This window comes from Pogona vitticeps, chromosome 11 (genome assembly GCF_051106095.1).
Source record: "Pogona vitticeps strain Pit_001003342236 chromosome 11, PviZW2.1, whole genome shotgun sequence".
Taxonomy (NCBI): domain Eukaryota; kingdom Metazoa; phylum Chordata; class Lepidosauria; order Squamata; family Agamidae; genus Pogona; species Pogona vitticeps.
In genome coordinates, this window is record NC_135793.1 from 8,227,280 (window position 1) to 8,250,701 (window position 23,422).

At 44.0% G+C, this 23,422-nt stretch overlaps 2 protein-coding genes across 4 annotated transcripts; one reads left to right on the forward strand and one right to left on the reverse strand.

The window, feature by feature from the left end:
* Nucleotides 1–807: 807 nt before the first annotated feature.
* On the reverse strand, nt 808–16,451 carry TAF7L (TATA-box binding protein associated factor 7 like). Of its 2 annotated transcripts, XM_072981109.2 has the most exons (14): nt 16,327–16,451; nt 14,398–14,458; nt 12,675–12,743; nt 11,702–11,775; nt 11,484–11,562; nt 10,372–10,505; nt 9,082–9,208; nt 8,780–8,838; nt 7,734–7,806; nt 4,698–4,814; nt 4,121–4,309; nt 3,486–3,598; nt 2,584–2,643; nt 808–1,559 (listed from the first exon to the last, which is right to left on the reverse strand). In XM_072981109.2, exons 3-14 carry the CDS (start codon nt 12,688–12,690, stop codon nt 1,515–1,517), a joined length of 1,086 nt encoding a protein of 361 aa, XP_072837210.2. In that variant the 5' UTR covers nt 12,691–12,743; nt 14,398–14,458; nt 16,327–16,451; the 3' UTR covers nt 808–1,514. The 2 variants fall into 2 exon arrangements, with proteins under 2 accessions (XP_072837210.2, XP_072837211.2); XM_072981110.2 differs by lacking the exon at nt 12,675–12,743.
* LOC110084950 (magnesium transporter NIPA2) lies at nt 16,405–22,064 on the forward strand. 2 transcript variants are annotated; one of them, XM_072981111.2, is made up of 6 exons: nt 16,405–16,456; nt 17,424–17,571; nt 17,698–17,754; nt 18,669–18,759; nt 18,866–19,026; nt 20,313–22,064. In XM_072981111.2, exons 2-6 carry the CDS (start codon nt 17,433–17,435, stop codon nt 20,948–20,950), a joined length of 1,086 nt encoding a protein of 361 aa, XP_072837212.2. In that variant the 5' UTR covers nt 16,405–16,456; nt 17,424–17,432; the 3' UTR covers nt 20,951–22,064. The 2 variants fall into 2 exon arrangements, with proteins under 2 accessions (XP_072837212.2, XP_020660363.3); XM_020804704.3 differs by lacking the exon at nt 16,405–16,456 and adding an exon at nt 16,968–17,102.
* The last annotated feature ends 1,358 nt before the right edge of the window (nt 22,065–23,422 follow it).

The following is a 23,422-nucleotide window of genomic DNA, read 5'->3' on the forward strand; positions in this document are numbered from 1 at the left end:
TACTACAATTTGCCTTAACATGAAAGGAAATGTGGCCTAATTTGTTTCTCGTCATGCTCCAGATGCCAAGGATGAACAGTTTTCTGCAGTGTATTTCCCCTGTAAGGCATATATGAGTCCCCCAAAGAGTGTATCTGAACTCAAAAGACAATAGTTTACTGCAAATTCAAAGATCAAATTCCACAGTAGAAGAAAGCCAAGTTCTTCAATGCTGAGATGGGTACCGTTTAGTTTAATTGTCCTAAAGCTATTTTCTCCCAATATGCTTTATCTAAACACCTTTCGGAAATTATAATTTTTGTTGGCTTTAAAAGGGAGGCACAGTTCATTCTCAGCACCAGTAATGAGAATAGATTTTTGAGTAAATGATACATATATTAACACAAACAAAACACTAATGTCCCTTTTATTAGCAATGAAAGTGGTATCAGTTTATTCTGCTCCCACTACATCAAAGTCCTCTGCAAACTCAAAAATACTGCTGTTCATAGAGAATCCTGGAAAGAGAGGCACACAGGTAGAAGAAGGGTGCAATACTTAAGGGACTGAGATTCCTGGAGTGAAGTAGGAAATTCATCTATCCTTTCGCAGCTATACTGTATTCTCTTTTTCCTCTTTCAGATGCATGGCTTATAACTCAGACAACTGGTGTCTTGAAATTATAGCCCAAACCATAAGAATCAGAGAGCCCATCACTCTGAAAGAAGAAAGCCTGCCTGCTCTGAAATATATCCAACAACCTTCAGCAAAGGGAAAAGTGAATGATACTAAGAACAAAGATCATACTGATATACAGAAAAAGACACATCAAGTAATTATATGCTTTATTTCTTTAAAAGGAACCTCTCAGACAAGCCAACAACAGAACTAAAGTATGTCAATATGTAAAAACAACTTAGGACAGGGAACTGACTCCTCTTCCTTTACACAAACAAAAGTTCAGGTGTTAAGTATTTCAAACTATTTTGGCCTACAGTTCCCATCTGCCGTGCCCAGCATGGCTAATGATAAAGGACTGTGGGTGTTCGTTCAAAACATCTGGTGAGCCAAAGATTTGCATGTCAACCCTTTGGCTGACAGATGACAGGAAGATGTGGCCTTTGGACATGGTGTAACTTTTCTAGGCAAATTTCACAGCAGAACCCACCCAACTGGGTGGGTGGGGGGAGGGAGGAACCCAACAGTGTTGCATACAGGCTTGTAATGAAGCAATAAGATGAAGGGACCAAGATTGTCACAGAGACACGTTTGCCCTCGAAAAGGAAAACATACGTTGTGGATGTGCTCTGGGGAACCTTTGTTTTTTTCGTACGTGTGCACATTGGGTCTGTTACTTGCAAGACACAAGTCTTTTAGACAAGATGAAATGCCTGGTAAGAGACTTGTTTGCAAATCTCGGCACCCAACGAGTGTTGATCAATGAATTAAAGGTCCAGGGCACAAAAGGAACGTTCCAGAAGACTCCCAGTTGACATGACAGCTGTGCTGCCTGGAGGTTCATCAGAGGCAGACGGTCACTTCTCCATAAGGGTTTCCAGCTGTTCTTGGAGGGAGGCCAACTGCACAGAACAAGAAGAAAGGTGGGGAAGACCAAAAAATGCTCCTTTTACTTCTTTATAATTTAAGGTCCTCACTCTTATCCTTCCAAGTCAGTATCCCCAGACCCTTAAACCCATGGCTTGTACTGTCCAAGGAAGCACTATTAGTTAGTGCTTTCCCCCTCATATGCCCTAACTTCTCAATAACTCTAGACTGAGTTACTGAGTCACCACTGCCACCCTCCTGCCTGAAGACAAACAGAAGGCGAGGACAGGTGCAAAAGAATGAGGCTGCTCCACCTCACAAGGCTCCTGTCCGAGCTATTTCTTGCATCAGGGCCTGGCTCTGAAGGATTCTGGGAACCAAGCAACTCTGTAAGCGGTGGCCTAGAAAAGTACATCCCGCAGTGTTTCGGTTTCAGTCTCTCCTAGAAGGCACAGACTATCTAACAGCTGCTTCCCTCTCCTCTCCTCCTTTGAGAAGTGTTGGTCCTTGTCCCTGCTGTCGCCATAGAGCACATTCCCCCCCTTTCTGCTCCTCCTTCCCCTCCCGTCTCGGTCCAAGGGGCACAAGAGGAAAAGAGGCCTGTTCTTCTACTGCCAAATCCCCAGCTCTGGAGAGCCAGCCTGGAGCAGGTGGAGGAGGAGGAACAAAGTCTGTTCCCTTTTGGGGGAACTTTGTCCCACCAAAATCATCATCATCATCATCATCATCATCATCTTCTTCTTCTTCTTCTTCTTCTTCTTCTTCTTCTTCTTCTTCTTCTTCTTCTTCTTATTATTATTATTATTATTATTATTATTATTATTATTATTATTATTATTATTATTATTATTATTATTATTATTATTATTATTATTATTTTGCCAGAGACATTCCAGTGCATTGGACAGGAATGAAGCAAATTATATGCATCTCTCTTCATTTCCACTCACCATCACTCCAAGCGCAAAACTCAGGAGCCTTCCGTATTCCCACTTCTTCCCCAGACCTTTTTTTAAAGATCTCTCATGTGTTGGCTTTATAGAAAGACAGACACTTTACCTGTTGTTTCTCTCGCTCCTCCTGCTGTTTGAACTCATCCAGGACAGCCTGGAGTCGAGTCTGAAAAACGACATTAACAAAGAAAGAGAGTTACCATCAGAATATTCCATCAAAGGACATACCTCACAGTATGCTGTCAAGTCAATTCTGACTTATGGCAACCCTTTTGAGGGTCTTCCAGGAAGAGAATACTCAGAAGTGCTTTACCCTCCCCTTCCTCTAGGGGCAACCTTGGGACTGTACAGCTGGCCCAAGGCCACCCAGGCTGGCTCTTCTCCCTGGAGGCACAAGTGGGGAACTGAAATCTCAACCTCTGGCTCTGCAGAGACCTAGACCTTTCAGCTACCCAGGAACGCTCAGTAAGTTACAGATCTAGCTGTGGAGCCAGAGGCTGGCCTTGGCCAAGCTGCACAGTCCCAACATGCTCTCAGAAGACAGCAATGGCAAACCACTTCTGTGTATTCTCTGCCTGAAAAGGGGTTGCCGTAAGTCAGAATTGACTTGACACCCTTTACGTAGAAGTTATTGAATCATGTTCTTTCCCTGATTTACTGGATTGGCAGCAATGCTAGATTAACTAACACTTCCTGGCTATCCAGGAAATAGAAATTTCTTGTTAACTGTGTTCTTTTTTCTAGCTATACGTGTTGCCTATTCGGACTAACAGAATCTCTCCTTACGCCCAGGAAGAGGTCTTTCTCATCCTTTTCAGATGGAGAGGCAAGGGATTAATTCTAGGGCCTTGATTCTGCTGAACCACCAAGTTATGATCTTTCTCCGTAAGAACAATTCTGACTTAATGGCAACACGAGGCCTCCTTAGCGATCTACTTTCTCTACTCCCCATTGAACTCAGCAGGAACCTGTCAAAAGAATGCAGGAGGAAGATGATGCTGGAGTCACCTTGAGTGCCAGGTTTTCCACTTTCATGATGAGATCTTCTTGGCGCTTCCTGCGCTCCTGGGTCTCCTGCAGCTTTCCTTTCAGGTTGTCGATCTGCTTCTGGATTCCCATTGCTGGAAGACCGAGCAAATTATTTGGTATCCCCAGTAATTAAGGATTTCTTCTTCATACAATCCCAATTCAACATGGATCTGCAACATCCATTTGCTGCAAGTTAGACTGAATTTGGTTTCAACTGCCTTTATCTCCAATTTTGTTAATATAAACACTATCTAGCTTCTATTTTCCATTGTTAAAGAAGTCATGTGCTTCACTCAGGAAAGAGCCTGTTCTGAATTAACACAAACATTTTACATCTTCAAAAATGGAGGATTAAGCTTTTCTGCCTCTCTTATTCCCAGGAGTCCATGAATCCTGAAACCAACCCATAGCCTGCTAGAGTTTTCCTTGAAAGTCTGCAGACTCTTCTTTTTCTATTCTGTCTTAAGACTCAGATCTCCCAACCTTTCCCCCAATTCCAGCCCACCCTCCTTTTATAATCTTTTCCCTGATGGAGAGATCTGAAAAGCAAGAATAAAAGCATTACACAAACATGGATTCTGGAATCTTTCCCCCACAGGCTCCAAGCAACTAACCTATCTGATTGGCCCCTTCATTCTCTTGCTGTGGTCCATCTGATTCATTCAGCTTGCCCTGCAGCCTCCTATCCAGGTCTTCCTCTGTGTCCATGATGTTCAGGTCTTCATCATCATGACGATCCCTCTCATCTTCATCACTGCTGGTGCTGCTGATGTCCTTGAACAGTTCCCGGAGTTCATCATGTTCTGTTGGATTGAAGCAACGGAGGAAAGCAGAGGAGGGGGGCTGTAGCTGGCATATTGTCAATGCATCCTTTCAAATTTTTCCGACAACTAGCATTAACAGTGTTATTTCAGCCTAGAAAAACAGCTACAAGTAGCACACGAATATCAGCAAGTTGGACATTAAAGCTGCTCTATACTATTTATCAACTGAGTTTAGTATAATCTATTCTGCAGCAGCTTTCCAGGGTCTCCCATAGCGAGAGGCCCTTTCCACCAGATAGTAACTTATCTCTTTTTCCCACAGATGCCATTGACTGAATTTAGTACTTCTGCATGGAAAGCACACAGTCCACCCGCCAACCTATGAGGTCTTCCCCAACATGGAGGTCTATTGCAACAGTGAAGGTACCTAACGAGCCGTGACCTTGCTTGTGCCCAGACATCCTTGGAGAAGAAATATCCAGACCCGTGAGTGAACCGTGGTTGTCCGCTTCTTTCGTTTCATCTTCAGCAATAACTTCCCAGCCTCAGAACAAGCATGAAAGTGTCAAGGGAAAACAGGGGGAAACGTAGTACAGTGGGGTCTTGACTTGAGAACTTAATCCGTATTGGAAGGCGGTTCTCAAGTCAAAAAGTCTGTAAGTCAAGTCTCCATTGACCTACAGTGCATTGAAAACCGATTAATCCCGTAACAGGCCGTTTTTGTTCCATTTTGGTTTTTTTCTGGTCTGTAAGTCAAATCTCAGTCTGCAAGTCAAACCTAAATTTTGCAGCCAGAGAAGTCTGTAACTCAAAAAGTCTGTAAGTCAAGCCGTCTGTAAGTCAAGGGTCCACTGTATCTGCACGCCTAACAGGCATTTATAAGAGTTAGCAATCACACTGTGGTTTTCTACAGAAAAAAAATGTTTTTATCTGATGTCTACACACGTTCCTTTTGCACATACCTCTCTCATAAGCCTTTTTTCCTCCTATAAAAGAAGTTCAGCACAAAAGCCTTATTATGTACATTTTTCGAGCATAACCAGATTGTCATTGGAGTACAAACTGCACTGAGGAGAGGGATTTTCTGACATCTTTTTTTATAAGTTTAAGAGGCTGAAGAAATATGCAAGCATCTGCACCTGCAAATATATTATAGCATGCCCTAGAATTTTTTAAAAGGCTGCCTTCCTCACACGCAGAATCCACTGTATGGTTTTCAGCATATTATCGAGAAGCCGGGAAGTACACCGATCTAGACTAGAAAATGCACAGAGGATCAAGAGGTTTGGAATTGTTTATGCGACATATCAGCTCTTCTCTCACAGTTCTGTCAAGCTGACACTAAACATCATTATGGTAAGACTCCCCCCCCCCAATATCTGCAGGGGGTTGTTTCCAAGCCCCAACCCGTGGATGCTGAAAACCGCAGAATAGAGCGAACGCTATAATAAAAGGGTAAAAGTGTTTTGCAAAGTGTGTGCCACCGAACCAGCTGGGGGATGCTGTGAGAAAAGGAAGGGAACAGAGCGCAAGGTCGCTGCTGCAGCTCCTCCCATGTGCCTGGCAGTCCCGATCTGGGCTGCCTCCTTGAGCTGTGCTGCTCTCGCCTGGCTGCACAAGCTGGTGCTGCTTGCTTGTGGGCGGGCAGGCTGGGCCATCTCCCAGGCTGCCGTCTACCAGGCTGCCGGCTGCCCCCAGAGCTGCCTATCCGTGTCCCCAGTCCCCACCCTCAGGAGAAGGGGCTTGGGCCAACCCCCACACTCCCTCCACCTACGTCCTGCAGCCGCAGCGGGCAAAGAGGCTGAGTGCCAGCAGGGGTAGAGACGAGAGCTGCCCTTTCTGCCTCTGCTTCCTTGTGAGGTGCTGTGGCCCAGAGGTGGCTCCGCAGCAGCGCTGGTGATGGAGGGATCCCGCCCACCTGCCTGAGGCCAAAGGCCCAGATGAGCAGACCCAGGGAGGAAGGCGAGCTGCACGCGAGGGACGGGCACCCCGCGCCCAGGATCGGGGAGGGCAGGGTAGGCACTCCACGCAGGGTCACTCTCCACTACCCACCAGACAAAGTTGGCTAAGGAGGCAATTGGGCAGGCACACGGGCTGCGTGCTGCGGGAAACTTCCATATAAGTTCAGAGGTTTCCCCACGTCTTTCCTTTCTTTTTTTACCCCTGATGGCAGTAGCCCTGACGGCAGTAGCCGGGCAAGTTTGCAAGACGAGCGAGCGAGCGGCCTGAAGTAGCCCGAGAGGATGCTGTGCATTCGTCATGGCACAGTTCCCTCTAGCGGCCAGTTCTGGTGATACATGTGTACCATACATATTTCCCCCCCCCTGGATTTTTCTCTTTCAATATTTTCAATAGAGTATTTTCAAGCCGTGGGTAAGTGACTCAACGGATCCTGATCCTGCAGATAAGGGAGTTCTACTGTAATATAAATCAACTGTTACACACCATCAAGTCACTTCCGACCTACGGCAACTCATGAACAACACCAAAAAAGTCCTATCATTAAAAGTCCTGCTCAGGTCTAGCAAACCAAAGGTCACAGCGTCCTCTACAATGTCAATCCATCTCACGTTAGCTCTTCCTCCTTTTCCCTACTGCCTTCAACTTTTTCCTAGCATTATTGTCTTTTCCACTGACCCTTTGCCTTCTCATGATCTTTCCAAAGTACAATAACCTCAATATAGTCATTTTCGCTTCAAATGAGTTCAGGCTTCATTTGATCTAAAAAAAAATTGCTTTTCCTATTTTGTCTTTGTGTTGGTCCAACAACCTGTAAATCTCTCCTCCAGCATCACATTTCAATCAGTAATTTTTTCCTGCTGTTTGTCTTCACTGAGCAGTTTCCAAATCCATATTTAGGAATGAGGAGTGCCATAATATGGATGATCTTGCCTCAATCTCCAGTGACATTCTTATACAGTACTTAAGAATCGTTTCTTGTTCCTTCACAGCTGTCCTTCCAAGTCTCTGTCCTCTTCTGATTTGCCTGTAGTCTCTCTTTAGACTAATTGAATAAGATATGGAAAATCCTTAACAGGTTCCATTTCTTTATTGTCAATAAATATTCTTCATTATTTTTCTCTTCTTAATGTTCAACTATAATCTTGCTTTTGCACTTCCTTAACCTTCACCAGCAGTGGTTTAAAGTGATTGCTGTTTTTTATATATATAGTTGCCTCCATATATATTTTTTCTATATGAAAAATGTATATAAAGAGAGAGCATTTTCAGTTAAAAAGCCACTGTTTTATTTTCCTTATTTGCTGACATATAATTCTTAGGACTGTAAGACAACACAAATATATTCATGAAAAGTGTGATGTTGAAAAGGTATAACTTTAGATAAAATTTGCCTAATTTGGGGGTGGGTGAGCTAATATTAGATTCATGAGCCATTATTCAAATGAGACAAAAGGATGAGAAAGAGTCTCGGTAAAATGCAAATACTATAAAGAAAGGATACGAACACTGACAGCTTCAGCATCTGTGCTCAGCAGGCGTTTCACTTCCTTTTCAACATCTGGAGACTCGATATACTGGGCCAGAGAGAAGAAAAGCAGGGTGGGGGGGAGGAAGGCAATTTGACATAACCACAAGCCGACTGCTACCTCATTCCAAAGTGAGCTCTATCGGCTACTTCAAACAAAATATTCTGTGCTGTATGGTTTTGGAGACCGTACTCTACTTCATCAGATGCACAACATAATATCTCTCTGCTGTTAAAAGGTTCACACTGCATGAATTACATCAGAATAACATGTGGAAAACTAGAAGAGGCAGAAAACTTATCCTATTTTTCTGCTAATCTTCTCTGCATTCATTCAAATGCCCAAGTCTTAATGGAAAGGTTAAAACAAAATACAGTGGTGCCTCGCATAGCGAGGTTAATGCGTTCCGGATTAACCTTCGCTATGTGAAAACTTCGCTAAGCGGAAAGTAAAAAGCCATTGGAACGCATTAAACATCGTTTAATGTGTTCCAAATCGGCACAAAACTCACAGTTTAGCGAAGTTTCCAGGGTCCAGCAGCCATTTTCGCGCCCTCGGTAAGCGAGAGGAGGGCGCGAAAACACTGCGCGCGGCCATTTCAGGCGTCCGGCGGCCATTTTGGAGCCACCGAACAGCTGATTTTCGGGGGTCGCAAAGCGAAGATCGGTAAGCGAAACACTTACCGATCTTCGCTATGCAAGTTTCGCCCATTGGGGTTGACGCTATGCCTCCGCATTAGCGATCCTGGAAAAGGGATCGCTATGCGGATTCGTCGTTATACGGTGCGCTCGTTAAGCAAGGCACCACTGTACAGCCTTTCCTCAGCAATTTCTCATTCTTTCAGGGATGGTTCAAAAACATCCGCAGAACCTTAAAGGGTAGAATTTCAAGAATTGCAGTGAAGCAAATCTTAAAGTGCAAGGCGCCCCTTGGCTTCAACCTGTGAACAACGGAAAATTTCATCGCTAAAATTTGTAAGCAACAGATAGAAGGTAGTGCTATGAAAGCAGATACGACTCACCTTCTTCTTAGCTGTTTTCCTGAACCTCCTCTTCCTCACATTCTTCAGTGGGAGAGTTACTTAAAGAAACCAGTAACATTAATTTGATGAAACAAAATTGTTAAAGGACCCGTGAAACACCAAAGCAGCAAGGCGACGAGAAAGAAAACAGGCGCCCCATCCTCCCTGGTTTGTTTCTTTTTTAAATTAAGAATATAAATGTGTTTTGGAAGCATTGACAAACAATGCCAAAATCAGACAAATCTGTGGAAGGGACTGATTGCTCAGCGGCAAAGAGCCAGGCAGAGAAACCTTCTACTTACTGCCATGATTCCAGATGAACTTCTTCTCTCGATCCTTGTCCTTCTTCTTATTAGCTTTCGCATCAGTACCCACAGCTGGCTCTTCCATGGCAGGATAGAGTTCCCCATCCACAGTGCATACAAGCATCTGAAGTGGACAAAATATTTAAAAGGAAAAAAAGGGGGGGGGGAATTATTATACATGAAAGCACTGGAGAAGGAGGGAGCTGACCATTTTCTCAAGAAGGAAAGAAACTAACAAGATCCGTGCTAGGTTACCAGTTGGCTGGATGGCTCAGTGGTTTAGGTATCTGGTTATGGAGCCATAGGTTGGGGGTTCAATTCTCCACGGTGCCTCCTACATGGAGAGCCAGCCTGTGGGGCCTTGGGCCAGCTGCACAGTCCCAGGGCAAACCCCCCCCCCAAGAAAAAGGGAATGGTAAACTACTTCTGAGTATTCTCTATCTGGATAACCAAGAAAAGGGTCTCCATAAGTCAGAATTAACTTGACGGCACACGATTATTATTGTGCTGGGTTACATCAAAGGCCCATCTAGTCCAACGTTCTGCATCCACAGGGACCGAAATAGATGCTTTTGAGAAGCCCACAAGCAGGATATGACTATAATACTGTACCGTGTTTCCCCGAAAATAAGACAGGGTCTTATATTAATTTTTACTCCAAAAATGCATTAGGGCTTATTTGGATTTTTTTTTTCATGTACAACAATCTACATTTATTCAAATACAGTCATGTCCTCCTCTTCTGGTTGCTGCACAATGGTGGAGGGTGGGGTTTCACTTAACTGAGGCTTATTTTGGGGGTAGGGCTTTATTACGAATACCCTGAAAAATTATACTAGGGCTTATTTTCAGGTTAGGTCTTATTTCTGGGGAAACAGGGCAGTACACTCCCATGCACAATCCCCAAAAGCTGGTATTGACAGGCCTTTGATACTGAAATCAAAATAAAGAATCATGATTAACAACCTAACAGTTTAACCGATATCTGCAGGTATGTCCCAAAGACCAAATGGGTTTTGTGCATCAGAGAGGCAACTTATTATATACAAGGTTGGGGTTAAATGTCTTGTATGCTTTCAGAGCCTAGAGAGGTTCCTTTTTGGCTTGGAGCTGCCTAAATACCCACTGGCCATGCTGGTGAGGAGTTCCAAGAGCTGTAGACCCATGTTTTGCTTCTTGCAGAAGGGAAAGGACAACAGAAGGTAGGTTCAAGGGAGACATCAAAACCATAACTGTGTACAAACAGAATCATAATGGATTGGCTTTAGACTGCTGGACAGCACCTACCTGACAAATATCTGCAGTCTTATAGAAAGTTTTTTTATCAATGGTTTTTAAACTCTCAAGGATGCAGGGTAAGTCCACCAACTTGGCAGCTAATGGAACACGGTCAACTCGGACAATCCCATGCCGACCGTCGGCTGCAATGACAAGAACGACAGGGTAATTGGTGAATATCTTCCCAGTGAGTTTAAGGCTTCTAAGTTCAGGATTTGCTGCACTGTCCCAAGCCAATAAGATATTTATTTATTTATTTATTTATTTATTTATTTATTTATTTAATTTATATGCCGCCCACTCTACCCAAAGGTCTCTGGGCGGCTTACAACAATTAAAATTCAATGGAATAAAATAAAATGATTAAAATACAATTAAAATACAATTAAAATACAATTAAAATTGCCATCATTAAGACCCACAGTTAATGTTATTTCAATTAAAAGCCTTCTGGAACAGGAAGGTTTTGACCTGGCGCCGAAATATCATCAGTGTCGGCGCCAGGCGAATTTCAGTTGGGAGGGCGTTCCATAGTCTGGGGGCAGCTGCCGAGAAGGCCCTTTGTCTACAAGCCATCCCTCTTACCTCCTTGAGGGATGGCTCTTTCAAAAGGGCCCCCTGGCTAGATCTTAACAGCCGGGTAGGCTCATAATATACGTTCCGGATTAACCTTCGCTATGCTGAAGCATCGCTGAACGGGGCAGCAATTTCCATTGGAACGCATTAAACATTGTTTAATGCATTCCAAATAGGCCAAATACTCACCGTTCAGCGAAGCTTCAGGATGGCCGGCAGCCATTTTCGCGCCCTCGCCTCGCTTAACGAGGGTGCGAAAACGCTGCGCGCGGCCATTTTAGGCCATTTCCCGGCTTCCGGCGGCCATTTTGGCCGCCGAACAGCTGATCGGCGGGGGTCGTTTTGCGAAGATCGGTAAGCGAAACGCTTACCGGTCTTCGCAAAGCGAATTTTTCCCTATTGGAACAACGTTGTGCGATCGCATTAGCGATCCGAAAAAACGGATCGCTATGCGATTTAATCGTTATACGGTGCACTCGTTAAGCGAGGCACCACTGTAATAACAAAGACTCAGGCATTCAAACTAGAGAATCTTGTCTTCTTACCATGTAATTCAATGTTGAGCCTGTCCTTCAGGTTGACACTTCCAGATTGAACTGCTCTCCGCACAATAGCAGCATATTCCTGAAGGGAAAAGGAGGATGGAGCAGGGAGAATGTGGGAAAAGGAGAGGCAAAGTCAGACAACAGCGGTCATACGCACGCCTCCATAAGCCCACAAATGCTAACAACTTTATAGTTCATTGTTACAAAGGGATACTTACTGGAGGCAGTCGCAATACAAACTGGCTCTCTAACTCATGGGGAATATCATCCTTGTTCTTGCTCATCTTTTGTTCTTGTGTGTACAGAAAACAAGAAAACATCAGACGTCATTACACAACAATTTTGCAGTAGCTTCCCTTAACCTTTTGCTATCCAACCTGCTGCACGGCTAGGAATTGCAAAAAATAGCAGGACGCACAAAGACATGCTGCTCATAAGCACCTTATTTGAGGGAACTAGAACTTTAGCTATGTACGACAGAACATTCCAATCCTACAGCCAGAAATGCATTTGAAGGCATAAAAGAATAAAAGCTGTGATAACAAAAGCAGCAATGCTTGCCCAAACAGTAAGTACATTCTCTCGCCCCCGCCCGTAGCTTATTCTGAGCAGCCATTTCCAACACAAGCCACAGGAAAACTTTTCCAGCTTTGACGTAGGAAGAGACTTCACCTCGTGCAAGCCCTCCTCGTCTTCCCCCACCTGCATTTCGCAAAAGCCATCCGCAGCTCTTTCAAATAAGGTGTGATCAGCAGCATAGAAAATCAGGTTTGCTCACAGATAGGAGCCATTACAAAGGAACAGAGGTACCACACAACAGAACATGACTATTGGAAGCACATAGGGAATGCAGTCGCTGGAGCAGAGGGCTTATTATTATGGGAAACCATGTAAACTGGTTCTGATCGGGTGGCAAGAAAATCTGGCAATCCACCTTCACCAAATTTGTGACGGACGGGCATTGTTCAACCAGTAAAAGAGAACAACTGGCTGTATCTATTCTGTCTCCTGTCAAGGCAGATCATGTTTTAGGCCCTGTCCCTCCTCGCCCTCTACCCCAAGGGTTTGTCATTCCCTTTTGAATATTTTCAGAAAGGCAGGAATAATCTTTGCACTTAAATCAGCATATTCCTTCTTCTAGAAAGAGCTACAGAACCCAGCACCAGAGAGAAAAAGAAACAAAGGTATTACTTGTAGATGCCATCATTCCTCTTCTTGCTTCACGCAAACGTTTACAAAAACTTGTACCATTCAAAAAAACTAAACATAAATGCAGAAAGAAAAACAGTTAAAAAAAAAGACTGACCATAGATCTAGCATTCCTTGCTACTCAAAGGATACTAAACAGAGCAAACTGCTCTTTCTCTGTTCCCCAAAACAAGATAATGACTCTATAACTGGGTGTCTTAAAATCAATAATTTTAATAAAAAAATGGATTTTTTAAAATTTAAATCAAATTTATTTTAATGAAATGCTTTTGGGGGAACAAGCTATCTAAAGATAGTTGCATTATAGTTCAAAGGTTATTCAGCATGAAATAGAACTTAGTTATGTAGCATGAAGCTGTATATTCATGCAATATTTATATTTATGGTAAACTAATTCAATTAATCCAAGTTATCCAAGCTGAGATAACATGCACTTTTTCCCCCACAGTAAAAATGGTATAAAATGAACAAAGCTCAGGAAAAGACCTTAATCCCGTTGTTGTTCTACAAATCTATGTACAATGAACACACTGATGTTGAAGCAAATACAAGAATATGTATACAGTGGTGCCTCGCTTAGCGATGTTAATCCGTGCAGCAAAAATCACTGCAAAGCGATAACATCGCTAAGCGATTTTAAAAAGCCCATAGGAACACATTAAAACGCATTTAATGTGTTCCTATGGGCTTGAAAACTAACCTCATGTGAAAATCCTCCATTGCGGTGGCCATTTTCAGTGCCTCTAAAGCGAGACAAAACAGTGGGCAGCCATTTTTTCCCCAGCAGCCATTTTGGAACCGCCAATCAGCTGGCCGAAAATGGGGGCTTTGCAATGATCGCTTCCCTGCAATCATCGCAAAGCGAATTTTCCCCATAGGAAACATCGCTAAGCGATCGCTTTTGCGATCGCAAAGCGATTTCGTCGCTCAACGGAGCGATCGCTAAGCGAGGCACCACTGTACTATATATTATTGTTTTTGTTAAATAAAACAATTTAACTAGTTCTTCAAATATTTATTTATTTAATTTATATGAGTGATTAACCATTCAACTTAAATCTGTTCTGAGATAGCTGTGTTACTAATCTGACAGGTTATTACTTTAAATATGAAATAATTATCTGGTTGCAAATATTAAAGATTATAACTAACAGCAAGAATGAGCCTTTACTATATATTTAAAAAATCATGATTTAAATGAAGTCTTACTGACTAGTGATTTAAATCATGATTTAAATCTTTATTTATATTGATTTAAATCAAATCCACCGTGCTCTATAACAAGCAATATCTGTCTAGATCGGGTAAAAGAGTTCCCTACAAATCAGATGAACCTCAGCTATTTTACTAGTTGTCAATATGAAAATTACATCTAGTAATTGAAAACACAAGGTGCTACAAAGCCCTAAACAGTTTGAAGTCAGGATATCCGAAGAACAGTAGGACCCATATCTGCAGGATCGGTATCCACAAACCCAGTTATCCACTTCTACCATACTTCACTCCTAGTTACAGATTCCCCCATGATGGACCCTCTGTTCAAAATTGGGGGGGGGGAGAGATCTGATGCTGAGCAGCAGCTGGAGTCCAACTGCAGACTGGAATACTCAAATTCACTCAGCCCACTCCCTCACCTATATGGAGGAGATAATAAAGCTGTCTTTCTTTCCACGCTTCTTGTAAAGATTACAGCAAGACAACCTACCTCACAGGTTTATTCCAGGGGTGCAGACGGAGGACCAGAGGTATGTACAGTGCACTGAGCTCTTCAGAAGAAACGCAAGGCATAAACACAACAAACAACAATGTAAATATGTGACATGCTGTGAACAATCCATTTTCTATTTTTTGCAATATTAATACTCATCACTATTTAATATAGTTCTAGTATTGCTGCCTCTTTGACAATACTCTACCTTTTGTGGCTAATTTTTAAAATGCATAGAAGTTAGCCTTTATAAGGTGGCACATCTTTTTTTTAAACTTTTTCTTTGCTTTTGTATTGTTCGTTACTCATTACACTTACTAACTGCACCCTGGTGCCTGCCAGGAATAGTACAACGAGGCCCCTCTACAAACTGTGCAAGTAGATCTCAGAGAATTCAGGGGGAAAAAGAGGGGGCTGAGTTAAAAATCTCTCATCACTTCTTAGGAATCAGATTTTTTTTTAAAAAAAAAAAACTACCTTGCAATTATACATATTATAAATGTTACAAATTAGAACCCATGTAATTAAATTTTTAAAAATTAACCTTGCTACCTCATTTCAAAAAATTATCAAAAAAATACGTTGCAACCCCCTCCCAGTATATGACATAATTACATGATAGTAATGGATAAATAAATAAACGGGTAAACCAGAAGGAACTACATCACGAAATGATTGTAATGTTGCACAAGAAATGTAACATATATATTGTGATAATGTAATGACTTATCACAATTGCCTGCTTTAAAGCTTGTTGACCCAACTGTGCCTTCTGGGAAAAGAGCCAGTCTGGGTAGCTTTGGGCAAGCTGCAGAATCCCAGGCCACTGATAAACCACTAGAAAACTCTTAAGAAAGGCTGCCCTCAGTATGTCTGAATAACTCTGAGTATTTTACTGTCGCCAAAACCGTGACACAGTATCGACTTGATAGCATACAATTATTATTATTTATATTATAACTGACACTGTATTTCTGTGGGTTTTTTTTACAAACCACTTTGAGCACAGTGCCCTCCTGAAAATGCAGCATACAAATAAAATCAGTAAGAAGAGCAACAATAATAAGGAGGGAGGCATTTCTTCAGCATTTGGGTCAAGGAAGAGGATGAAAAGGTTCATTTTAATTAGACATGAGGATGAATTTTTTAAAAAAAACTAATTGTGATGTTCCTAAGAAACGGTTGATTTGTCCACTATTGGTATTTTGTCAGTTCCAGAGATCCTGGGAGGTCTCCATCCCCATAGGCAGAGAGGGAAGCCTAGGTGGCCAGAACAGCGGCGGGGCAGAGACCCAACGAACTGACTGGTGGTTCGTCGCAAAAACCCCGTGGGAATCTGTGGTTCGTCAACCTTGAAGGAACCAAGACGAGCCTTTTGGGGGCAGTTCGAGCCCATCTCCAAATTTAATTCATTCCAACCAGGAATATTTGAGCCATTTTGCAACACAAAAGGGGGAAGCTGCTCCCTGGACCTTCTTTGGGGGGGGGGGGTCCTCTCTTGGAAAGGCCAAACAAATGCAAGAGCGGGCGGGACCTTTTTGAGAGGGCTAAATAAAAAAATAAATATATAAGCAACAGGCACGCTTGGGCGGAATGAAGCGAAAGGCCGCTTTGTCCCGGGGAGGGGGGGTGCAAGGCGAGGAAGACGCCTTGGGGTGACCGGGGGGGTGCTCTCTAGGGGCTCGCTTGGATTGAGGGGGTGGCGGGGAGAGGAGGGCAGGACCTGAACTCGGGGCAGGGGGGGAAGACCCAAGCGGCGGGGGGGGAGAAGAGAGGCCTGGAGGCGAGGTGTGGGGAAGCTCTGAGGGGGGGCAGGGACCCCTTGTGCTGGTCCAGCCCCACCTCAACACCCACACACCCACACCCTTTATCGAGGCCTAACTGGGCCTGCCCGCCCGGCCCTTTCCCGGCCCTCGGGTGACTCACCGGCCGCCGCGCCGGCCGCTCCCCGCCGGCCCGCTTCGTCACTCTCAGCCTCCGACGCTGCGGAACGGGTGGAGGAAGCCCGTCCCGTGAGAGGAGGGCGTCCAGGCAGCCGCCCGCAGGACAAGGACAGGTAGCGGCGGCCCCGGCCGTCCCCGTCTCCCGGGCGCCTGAGGGGGCGGCGGGCCTACCCTCCTTCCCTCCCTCCCTTCCCTCCCTCCCTTCCCTCCTCTTGGTTGGAGGGGCGGCGGCTCTTCCCACGCACGCCCTTCGGAAAGGGACCCTGAAGGGGGAAAACTCTCTCTCCCTCCCTCCCCTTTTGGCCATTGGCATTAAGAGAGCCCCCCCTCGGTTCCCTACCCGCGCCCCCCAAATGGGGTTGGAGGGCCGGCGGGCGGGCGGGCGAACACCTCCGGGCATCTGGGGCGAAGGGCCGCCGCCGCCGAAGCAGCAGCAAAAGCACAGGGAGAAAGAGGGTTCCCCCCCCCAAGCCGGATCCCCTCCACCCAGTTTGAAACGGAGCTTTTAAAAGTGATTTGCATTTCAGAACCCATCGTCGATGCCACTTTTGCCGTCAAACAACCAAGGCTTCGTTAGACTAAAAGTGCCGCGATGGTGTTTAGCTATTTGCATAGGAAGAGACATATAATTTGTATTAATTTAGAAGGCATTGGGGGGCTCAGTCACTTCTCCGAGGGCTGAGAAGGTCGATGGTACAGCGCTGAAAGAACTTTATTAAAAGGCTTTTGGAGGAGATAGTCCCCTTGGAGCCTGTAAAGGTGATGGACCAAATATTCTTCCTTCCCTTCTCTTGTCAGAAATAGTTGGGGGGGGGGCATTGCTGGGTAACAAAATGGGCCAAAAGTGTGTGTGTGGGATGCTTTATATGTCTCTAGGAAATGGCATGGACCTCCATATTACAATTGCTAAGACCTACTTCCAAACTAGTCTAGGAAGGCATGCAAAGGTGTACCATTTTCCGCAGTTGTTTATACCAAGCCATGTTTAAGATCGGCCTGCCAAGGTTGCATCATAATTGCTAAGCGGCTCTTTGGGAACAGATCTCTAAATGTCTGTGCAATCCTCTCTCCAAATTCTAGGTGAAAGTGATGGAGGACCCAACGGGACGTTCAGACTTCTATATTGGATTGGGTTTGGCGCTCAGCTCCAGCTTGTTCATCGGAGGAAGTTTTATCCTGAAAAAGAAGGGGCTTCTCAGGTTGAATAGCAGAGGTGGTATCAGAGCAGGTACTGGCAGAAAATCCTGGACCATTTAAGAAACCTCGATGTCTGGGCGTTGGATATATTTGGTGAGGCTAGGTTTTGGGGTCAGCTGAACCTTACCTTTGGCTTTTCTTGCTGTTTTCTTCCCAGGGCTCGGTGGCCATGCCTACCTGAGGGAATGGCTGTGGTGGGGAGGCCTGTTGTCTAGTAAGTATACTTCCATGTAAGCTTTGACAGCTCTTCCTACACCTAGCCAATTGTATGCATTTTTCATCCCTGAAAGTTCCCAGGCCTTCAGTGATCTGTCAATGAAAGCTCACATTCAAATCTAGCCGTTAGTCTTTAAGGCACCACAATTTTTTTTTTTACTTTTACTCTTTATTTTACTTTTGTTTTTGGCATGATATGTTACCATGAACTAACAAGGCTGCCCCTTTTAAAACCCTATCTTAGCCTTCAGTAGTTCCAGTTTCTTGATGAAGGGGAATTTCCCTTCTCATGCAACAACCAAGCAAAGAGGCTTGCAGGGAGGAAGGTGACTGCCCTGCCCAGCTGAGTCACTGGTGGTGGCAAACTGGTTAGATGAGGCCTCCTTCAGTCTCGAGAGATAGTGTAACATGCACCAAATAGAGGACTTGGAACAGTGTGGCTGAGAAGGCCAATTCGAGAGTGACACTCCCTTCCACATTGAAGACAAATACAATCTGTCTCCTGTCCATCTCCCTGGTTTGGCTGGTTTTGGGTCTGCCTCTTTGCCTCGGCCTGCTGGACAAGGGTCTCTTCAAATTGGGAGAGGCCACGATGCACCGCCTGCCTCCAGGCTTAACGCTCAGAGGTCAGGGTTTCCCATTTGTTGAGATCCATTCCTAGGGCCTTCAGATCCCGCTGGCAGATGTCCTTGTATTGCAGCTGTGGTCTCCCTCTCTGGGGCGATTTCCCTGCACTAATTCTCCATGCAGGAGAATGGCAAACTGACAGCCTGAAAAAAAAGGGGAGGATGAATGTTCCCAGCTGAACCATCCTGTCTTGCTGGCCACCAGGTTTGTACCCACCAAAGGAGGAGAGGTCAGAATTTGCCCTGTTTTAACGCTTTTCCATTTCTGGTGGCTTCTTTCTTGCAGTGGGAATTGGAGAAGCTGCCAACTTTGCAGCCTATGTTTTTGCCCCAGCAACGCTAGTCACTCCTTTGGGGGCTTTGAGTGTTTTAGTCAGGTAAGCAAACTATGATGTCCTACTTTGTATATATTTCTGAGCATCCCCTCCCCCCAAAAAAGCCAGTTTCTGATGTGCCTTGAACTTTGCGTTTTCCCCCCTCTAGTGCAGTGTTAGCCTCATACTTCCTGAATGAGCACCTCAATCTCCATGGGAAGATAGGCTGTCTCCTGAGTATCTTGGGTTCCACTGTGATGGTGATCCATGCACCACAGGAAGAAGAGGTCGCCAGTCTGGAGTCAATGGCAGAGAAACTGAAAGATCCAGGTACTAAATCTGCCTCTTATTTTTCAGATTGTAAACATATTAATCTTAATTGATTAGATAGGCGGGATAGAAATCAAATAAATAAATAAATAAATAAATAAATATTAGGTTTGGGAAGAAAAACCTAACTGGACTGAAAAAACAGAAATCTAACGTTCTTTTGATTTCATTTAAGAGAATGAAATCACTTGTCACCCTATAAGTAGTTATCCATCAATGAAAATGCATGATAGCATCTTTTCACCCCATCATGCTTTCTCTTACCACTGCTGAAGGTTATCCACATTTATGGCACGTTTATTTGAATTTGTATCACAGCAATGACTTTTAAATCACGTGTGCTGAAAAATTTATACTGTTTTTTGCCAAACTCAGTATAAGAGTGTATATCTTACACAGTAACTTCTTTATGTCTGATTCTGTGAGCCACTCTCCCAGCTTAGCAATGTGGAAACACAAGATATTAGAAAGACTCTGTCTCCCAGTCTATTTGCCCAAACAGAGTTTACTAATTATGCCCAGCTTGTGTTATTGGTAATCCAAAAGAGTAGTTTGTAGCCTTTGGCCCTGCAAACATTTCAGAGGTTAAAAAATCTCTAAACACTGGCAACTGAACTAAATATTGACAGCCCCAGTTCTATAAATCCAAAAACGTGTTCAGCTCATATGTTTCTCCTTGAGCAACATTATCAAAACCGGCTCTGTATCATAAATAGCACTGTCCACAGGTGAGGCTGGTGGAGGGATCCCTTTGAATGCTTCTTTGCCAGGGATGAATGAGTCGGCTGCGCCAATGCTGCATCTGAAAACTACCAGCCTTAGACAAGTTTTTACCCTGTTTTGATCATCTGGCCCTGGTCTTGATGACCGTAGTCAGAAAAAGGAAATCAAGCACAGAGGCAAATGCAAAGATCTTATAGCATTCCAGAGCCTTTCTACAGATCACTGAATGGAACTTAAAGAGACTGTCAGTGAACATAGTTTGGGAATTCCTGATGTTAACAGAATGAAACACCAGCGGTTTGTTTAAGTGCTTTCAAGCTGTTCCCAGTTTATGCCAGTCCTATCAGAGTTTTCATGGTGAGAAAGTGCTAAGGAGTGATTTTACCAACACCCCACCCCAGTGAATTTCCATGGGCAAGTATTCGATTTGAACTCCGATGTCCTGAGTCCACGTTTGAAATTCTGCTCACCACACCGCATTGACTCTCGACAGCGCTGGCTAAACAGTGTTAAAATCAGCCATGTCTAAAATGCTTTGATGTCCTTCTCCATTTTCCTCCCAGGATTCATAGTGTTTGCCGTATGTATGCTGATGAGCGTCATCCTTCTCATCTTTGTGGCTGGACCTCGCTATGGGCAGAGCAATGTCCTGGTGTACGTTCTGGTCTGCTCAGCCATCGGTTCACTCTCCGTCTCCTGCGTCAAAGGCTTGGGCATTGCCCTGAAAGAGCTGTTTGCTGGGAAACCTGTTTGGAAAGAACCCTTGGGCTGGATGCTTTTGGTCGGCCTTGTGATTTGCATCAGCATCCAGATTAACTACCTCAACAAGGCCTTGGATATCTTCAATACCTCTCTGGTCACACCCATCTATTATGTCCTCTTCACCACAGCTGTTATAACATGCTCTGCCATTCTGTTCAAGGAGTGGCAGCACCTGGTCTTAATGAACATCATCGGCACCCTAAGTGGTTTTCTCACAATAGTTCTTGGCATCTTCCTCTTGCATGCTTTCAAAGACGTCCCTTTTACGGCGGACTTGCTGCCTGTCTTCCTGAAGCACGAGCGAACAAATGCGCACACCGCTTCTTGGAGAAAAAGGGACAGGCACCCATCCTGTCTCCACGAACCCCTTTTGGACTCAGAGCATGTCCTCAAAGAGAGAACGGAGAAAGGGGAGGAACAGAATGGCCAAAGCGTATGAAAACTGACCTATTACACAAACACATGACAACCAGCGAATGAACACTTCCAAGACTTACTGCTGCTTTCCTGAGAATTTGAATCAGACGCCATTTATAAACACTGGAGTATTTGGGACCTTCCCCCCCCCCGCCAATATACAAATACGAAGCTCTTCCTAAGAACATTTTTGATAATATATTTGGTGCAAGAGGGCCAATGTGGTCAAACTGGAGTTGAGCCAGTAGCAGCTCTAGAGCTGAATTTGGTCTTTGTCAGTATTGCTAGCAGTCTTCCCCCCTTTTCCTTTCAGTTATGCAAAAAGATCCTGGTTTGCCAACCCAAGAGGGATTGGAAGACCAAGAAGATAGGTCTGCATGCTAAACTGCTTGGAAGACCCATTTATTTTATTTATCGAGAGGAACTGCATATGGAAAACCACTCTTGAACCTGCAGAGCATCTCCTGATGATAGGATGTTTAAGGGAGAGGGACGTTTATATTGTTGGGAGAATTTTATGGAGTGCTTACCAGTGAGGTACCTCTAGGAGCTTCCTCACTAGGAGAAAAAGATAAAACAAGGCACATCAAACTACTGTATACAGTACCAATAAGGAAACAAAATTGCCAGAGGGAAAATTAAGCATTTTATTTCTCTCTTGCCATTGTTGTGTATCAGAGCTGATAAACGTGAACAGATAGGAAAGCATGGGTTCTCTTGGTGGGTTTTGGATCGTTTTAAGAAACACAGATGTATGTTTGGATGGTAGGAAGGAGTTCAGTTCATCAACGTAGGAATGAGGTCCAAGCTGATTTTAAGCACATATGTCCAGAAGAATGCACAGCAGTTTTGCTGGAATCACAAGAACTTTCCCCTGAAATAACCGTTAAGGCACAAGATGCAAGTTTGCCTTACAGCAACAAAGCTGTTGTTCTGTCTATGCACCTGATTTTGGCAATAATGGTGTCCTACTGGTCTCTGAATGTAAGGGCACTGCACTTATATGGCCTTAAGGTTGATGTTTTTAAATATGTTAATGTTTACATATTATCTAAGATAAATATTACTTTTTGTATATGCTTATACAGAACCTACAGCCATAACAGAGTTGCAGAAGTAATATATTATTTAAAATACGTTTGAGATGAAGTAGTTCCTTATGGGTCAGACTACTTAGTTGTCTGGGACGCCTGCTCTTCCTTTTAGGGATCAGCTATTGGTTTTGGTTCAATAGGTGACATACGCTTATTGCACTTTTCATCTGCCTTATTCCCTGCCGTTCATCTGTAAGCACAGCTGTCGCTCATATTCCCCAACTCCTTCTTCATGCCCATAGAGCAGTGTTCTGAGTCATGGAGAGACCCCCTTGTTTTAGAAGCAGCTTTCTCGCCCCTACCTGGGGGCAGCATACCCTGATCTGGGATAGGATAGATGTGTATTATTACCTCCTTGGCCTCTTTGTCCTTTCTATCTTTAGAATGATTCAGGCCGGAGTATACATAACACATTTGTAGTGGAAAGTCTAGCCCATAGCTGGAAGACCGCACATTCTCTGGTTTTGGGACTCCCTCCACTTTTGAACCCAGAGTGGAGAACTGCCGTTCAAATACCTAGAAATCTGCAGGTTCCACCTCCAAGCCTTGTCCTCCAACGTTATACAGGTGGCAGCAACTTTTATGGACTCTTTTCATCTTCCTGTCTGCCTTTTTTTTAATGGGTGGAGGAATTAGGGATCTGTTATTTTTCACCATGAGTAGTTAAATTAAGCTCTGTGATTCTCCTGTACCCCTTTTCAGAGACACTACAAGGCTGCAGAACAGCATTTGCAATATAATCTAGAGGCACAATTTCCTTCATATATTGCCAGTACTGCAAAACATTTGAGTGCTTTTGACACTGAATTCACAAGAATCCCAGCTAAGATTTTGCCCTATTTACGGTAGTTTGCTTTTGGTTCCACAATGTGGCTCAAAAAGAGTTAATGTATCTACTGTGCTGAAGCAAGCAGAGCTGGGTCTGATCGCTGTCTGGAGAGAAGGGCAGCTGACCTGCTTGAATTCCATGACAGAAGACAGTAAAATTAATAATAACTAGGTAACTTTTCCATGTATCAAATACCTTGATGGAATCTGACCTAAAGGAGCCCACAGTTATTTGTAAGAATCAACCCATTACTCCTGTAGACAATCTTAAACATATGTACAGTAATATGTAATCATATAGTAGGAAATCATGGTGAACTTGGCAAGATTAAGTTCCAAGCCTAGAGTTAGGCTGTTAAAGTGTCTGCAATGTTTCTTAACTTCTTTTTACAGTACTTGTTTTTATTACTCTGGTAACGGATAAGATATTCCTGTGTTCTACTGACTATTCTTATTGCTATGAGCTTAGCAAGTTAAAAAGCAAACTATTTTTCTTTTTGTTTTGAGTGTCCTAATCAAAATAGGAAAAGTGACCAACTCCACTGGCATATCACTAGGATGAAAAATAGGGA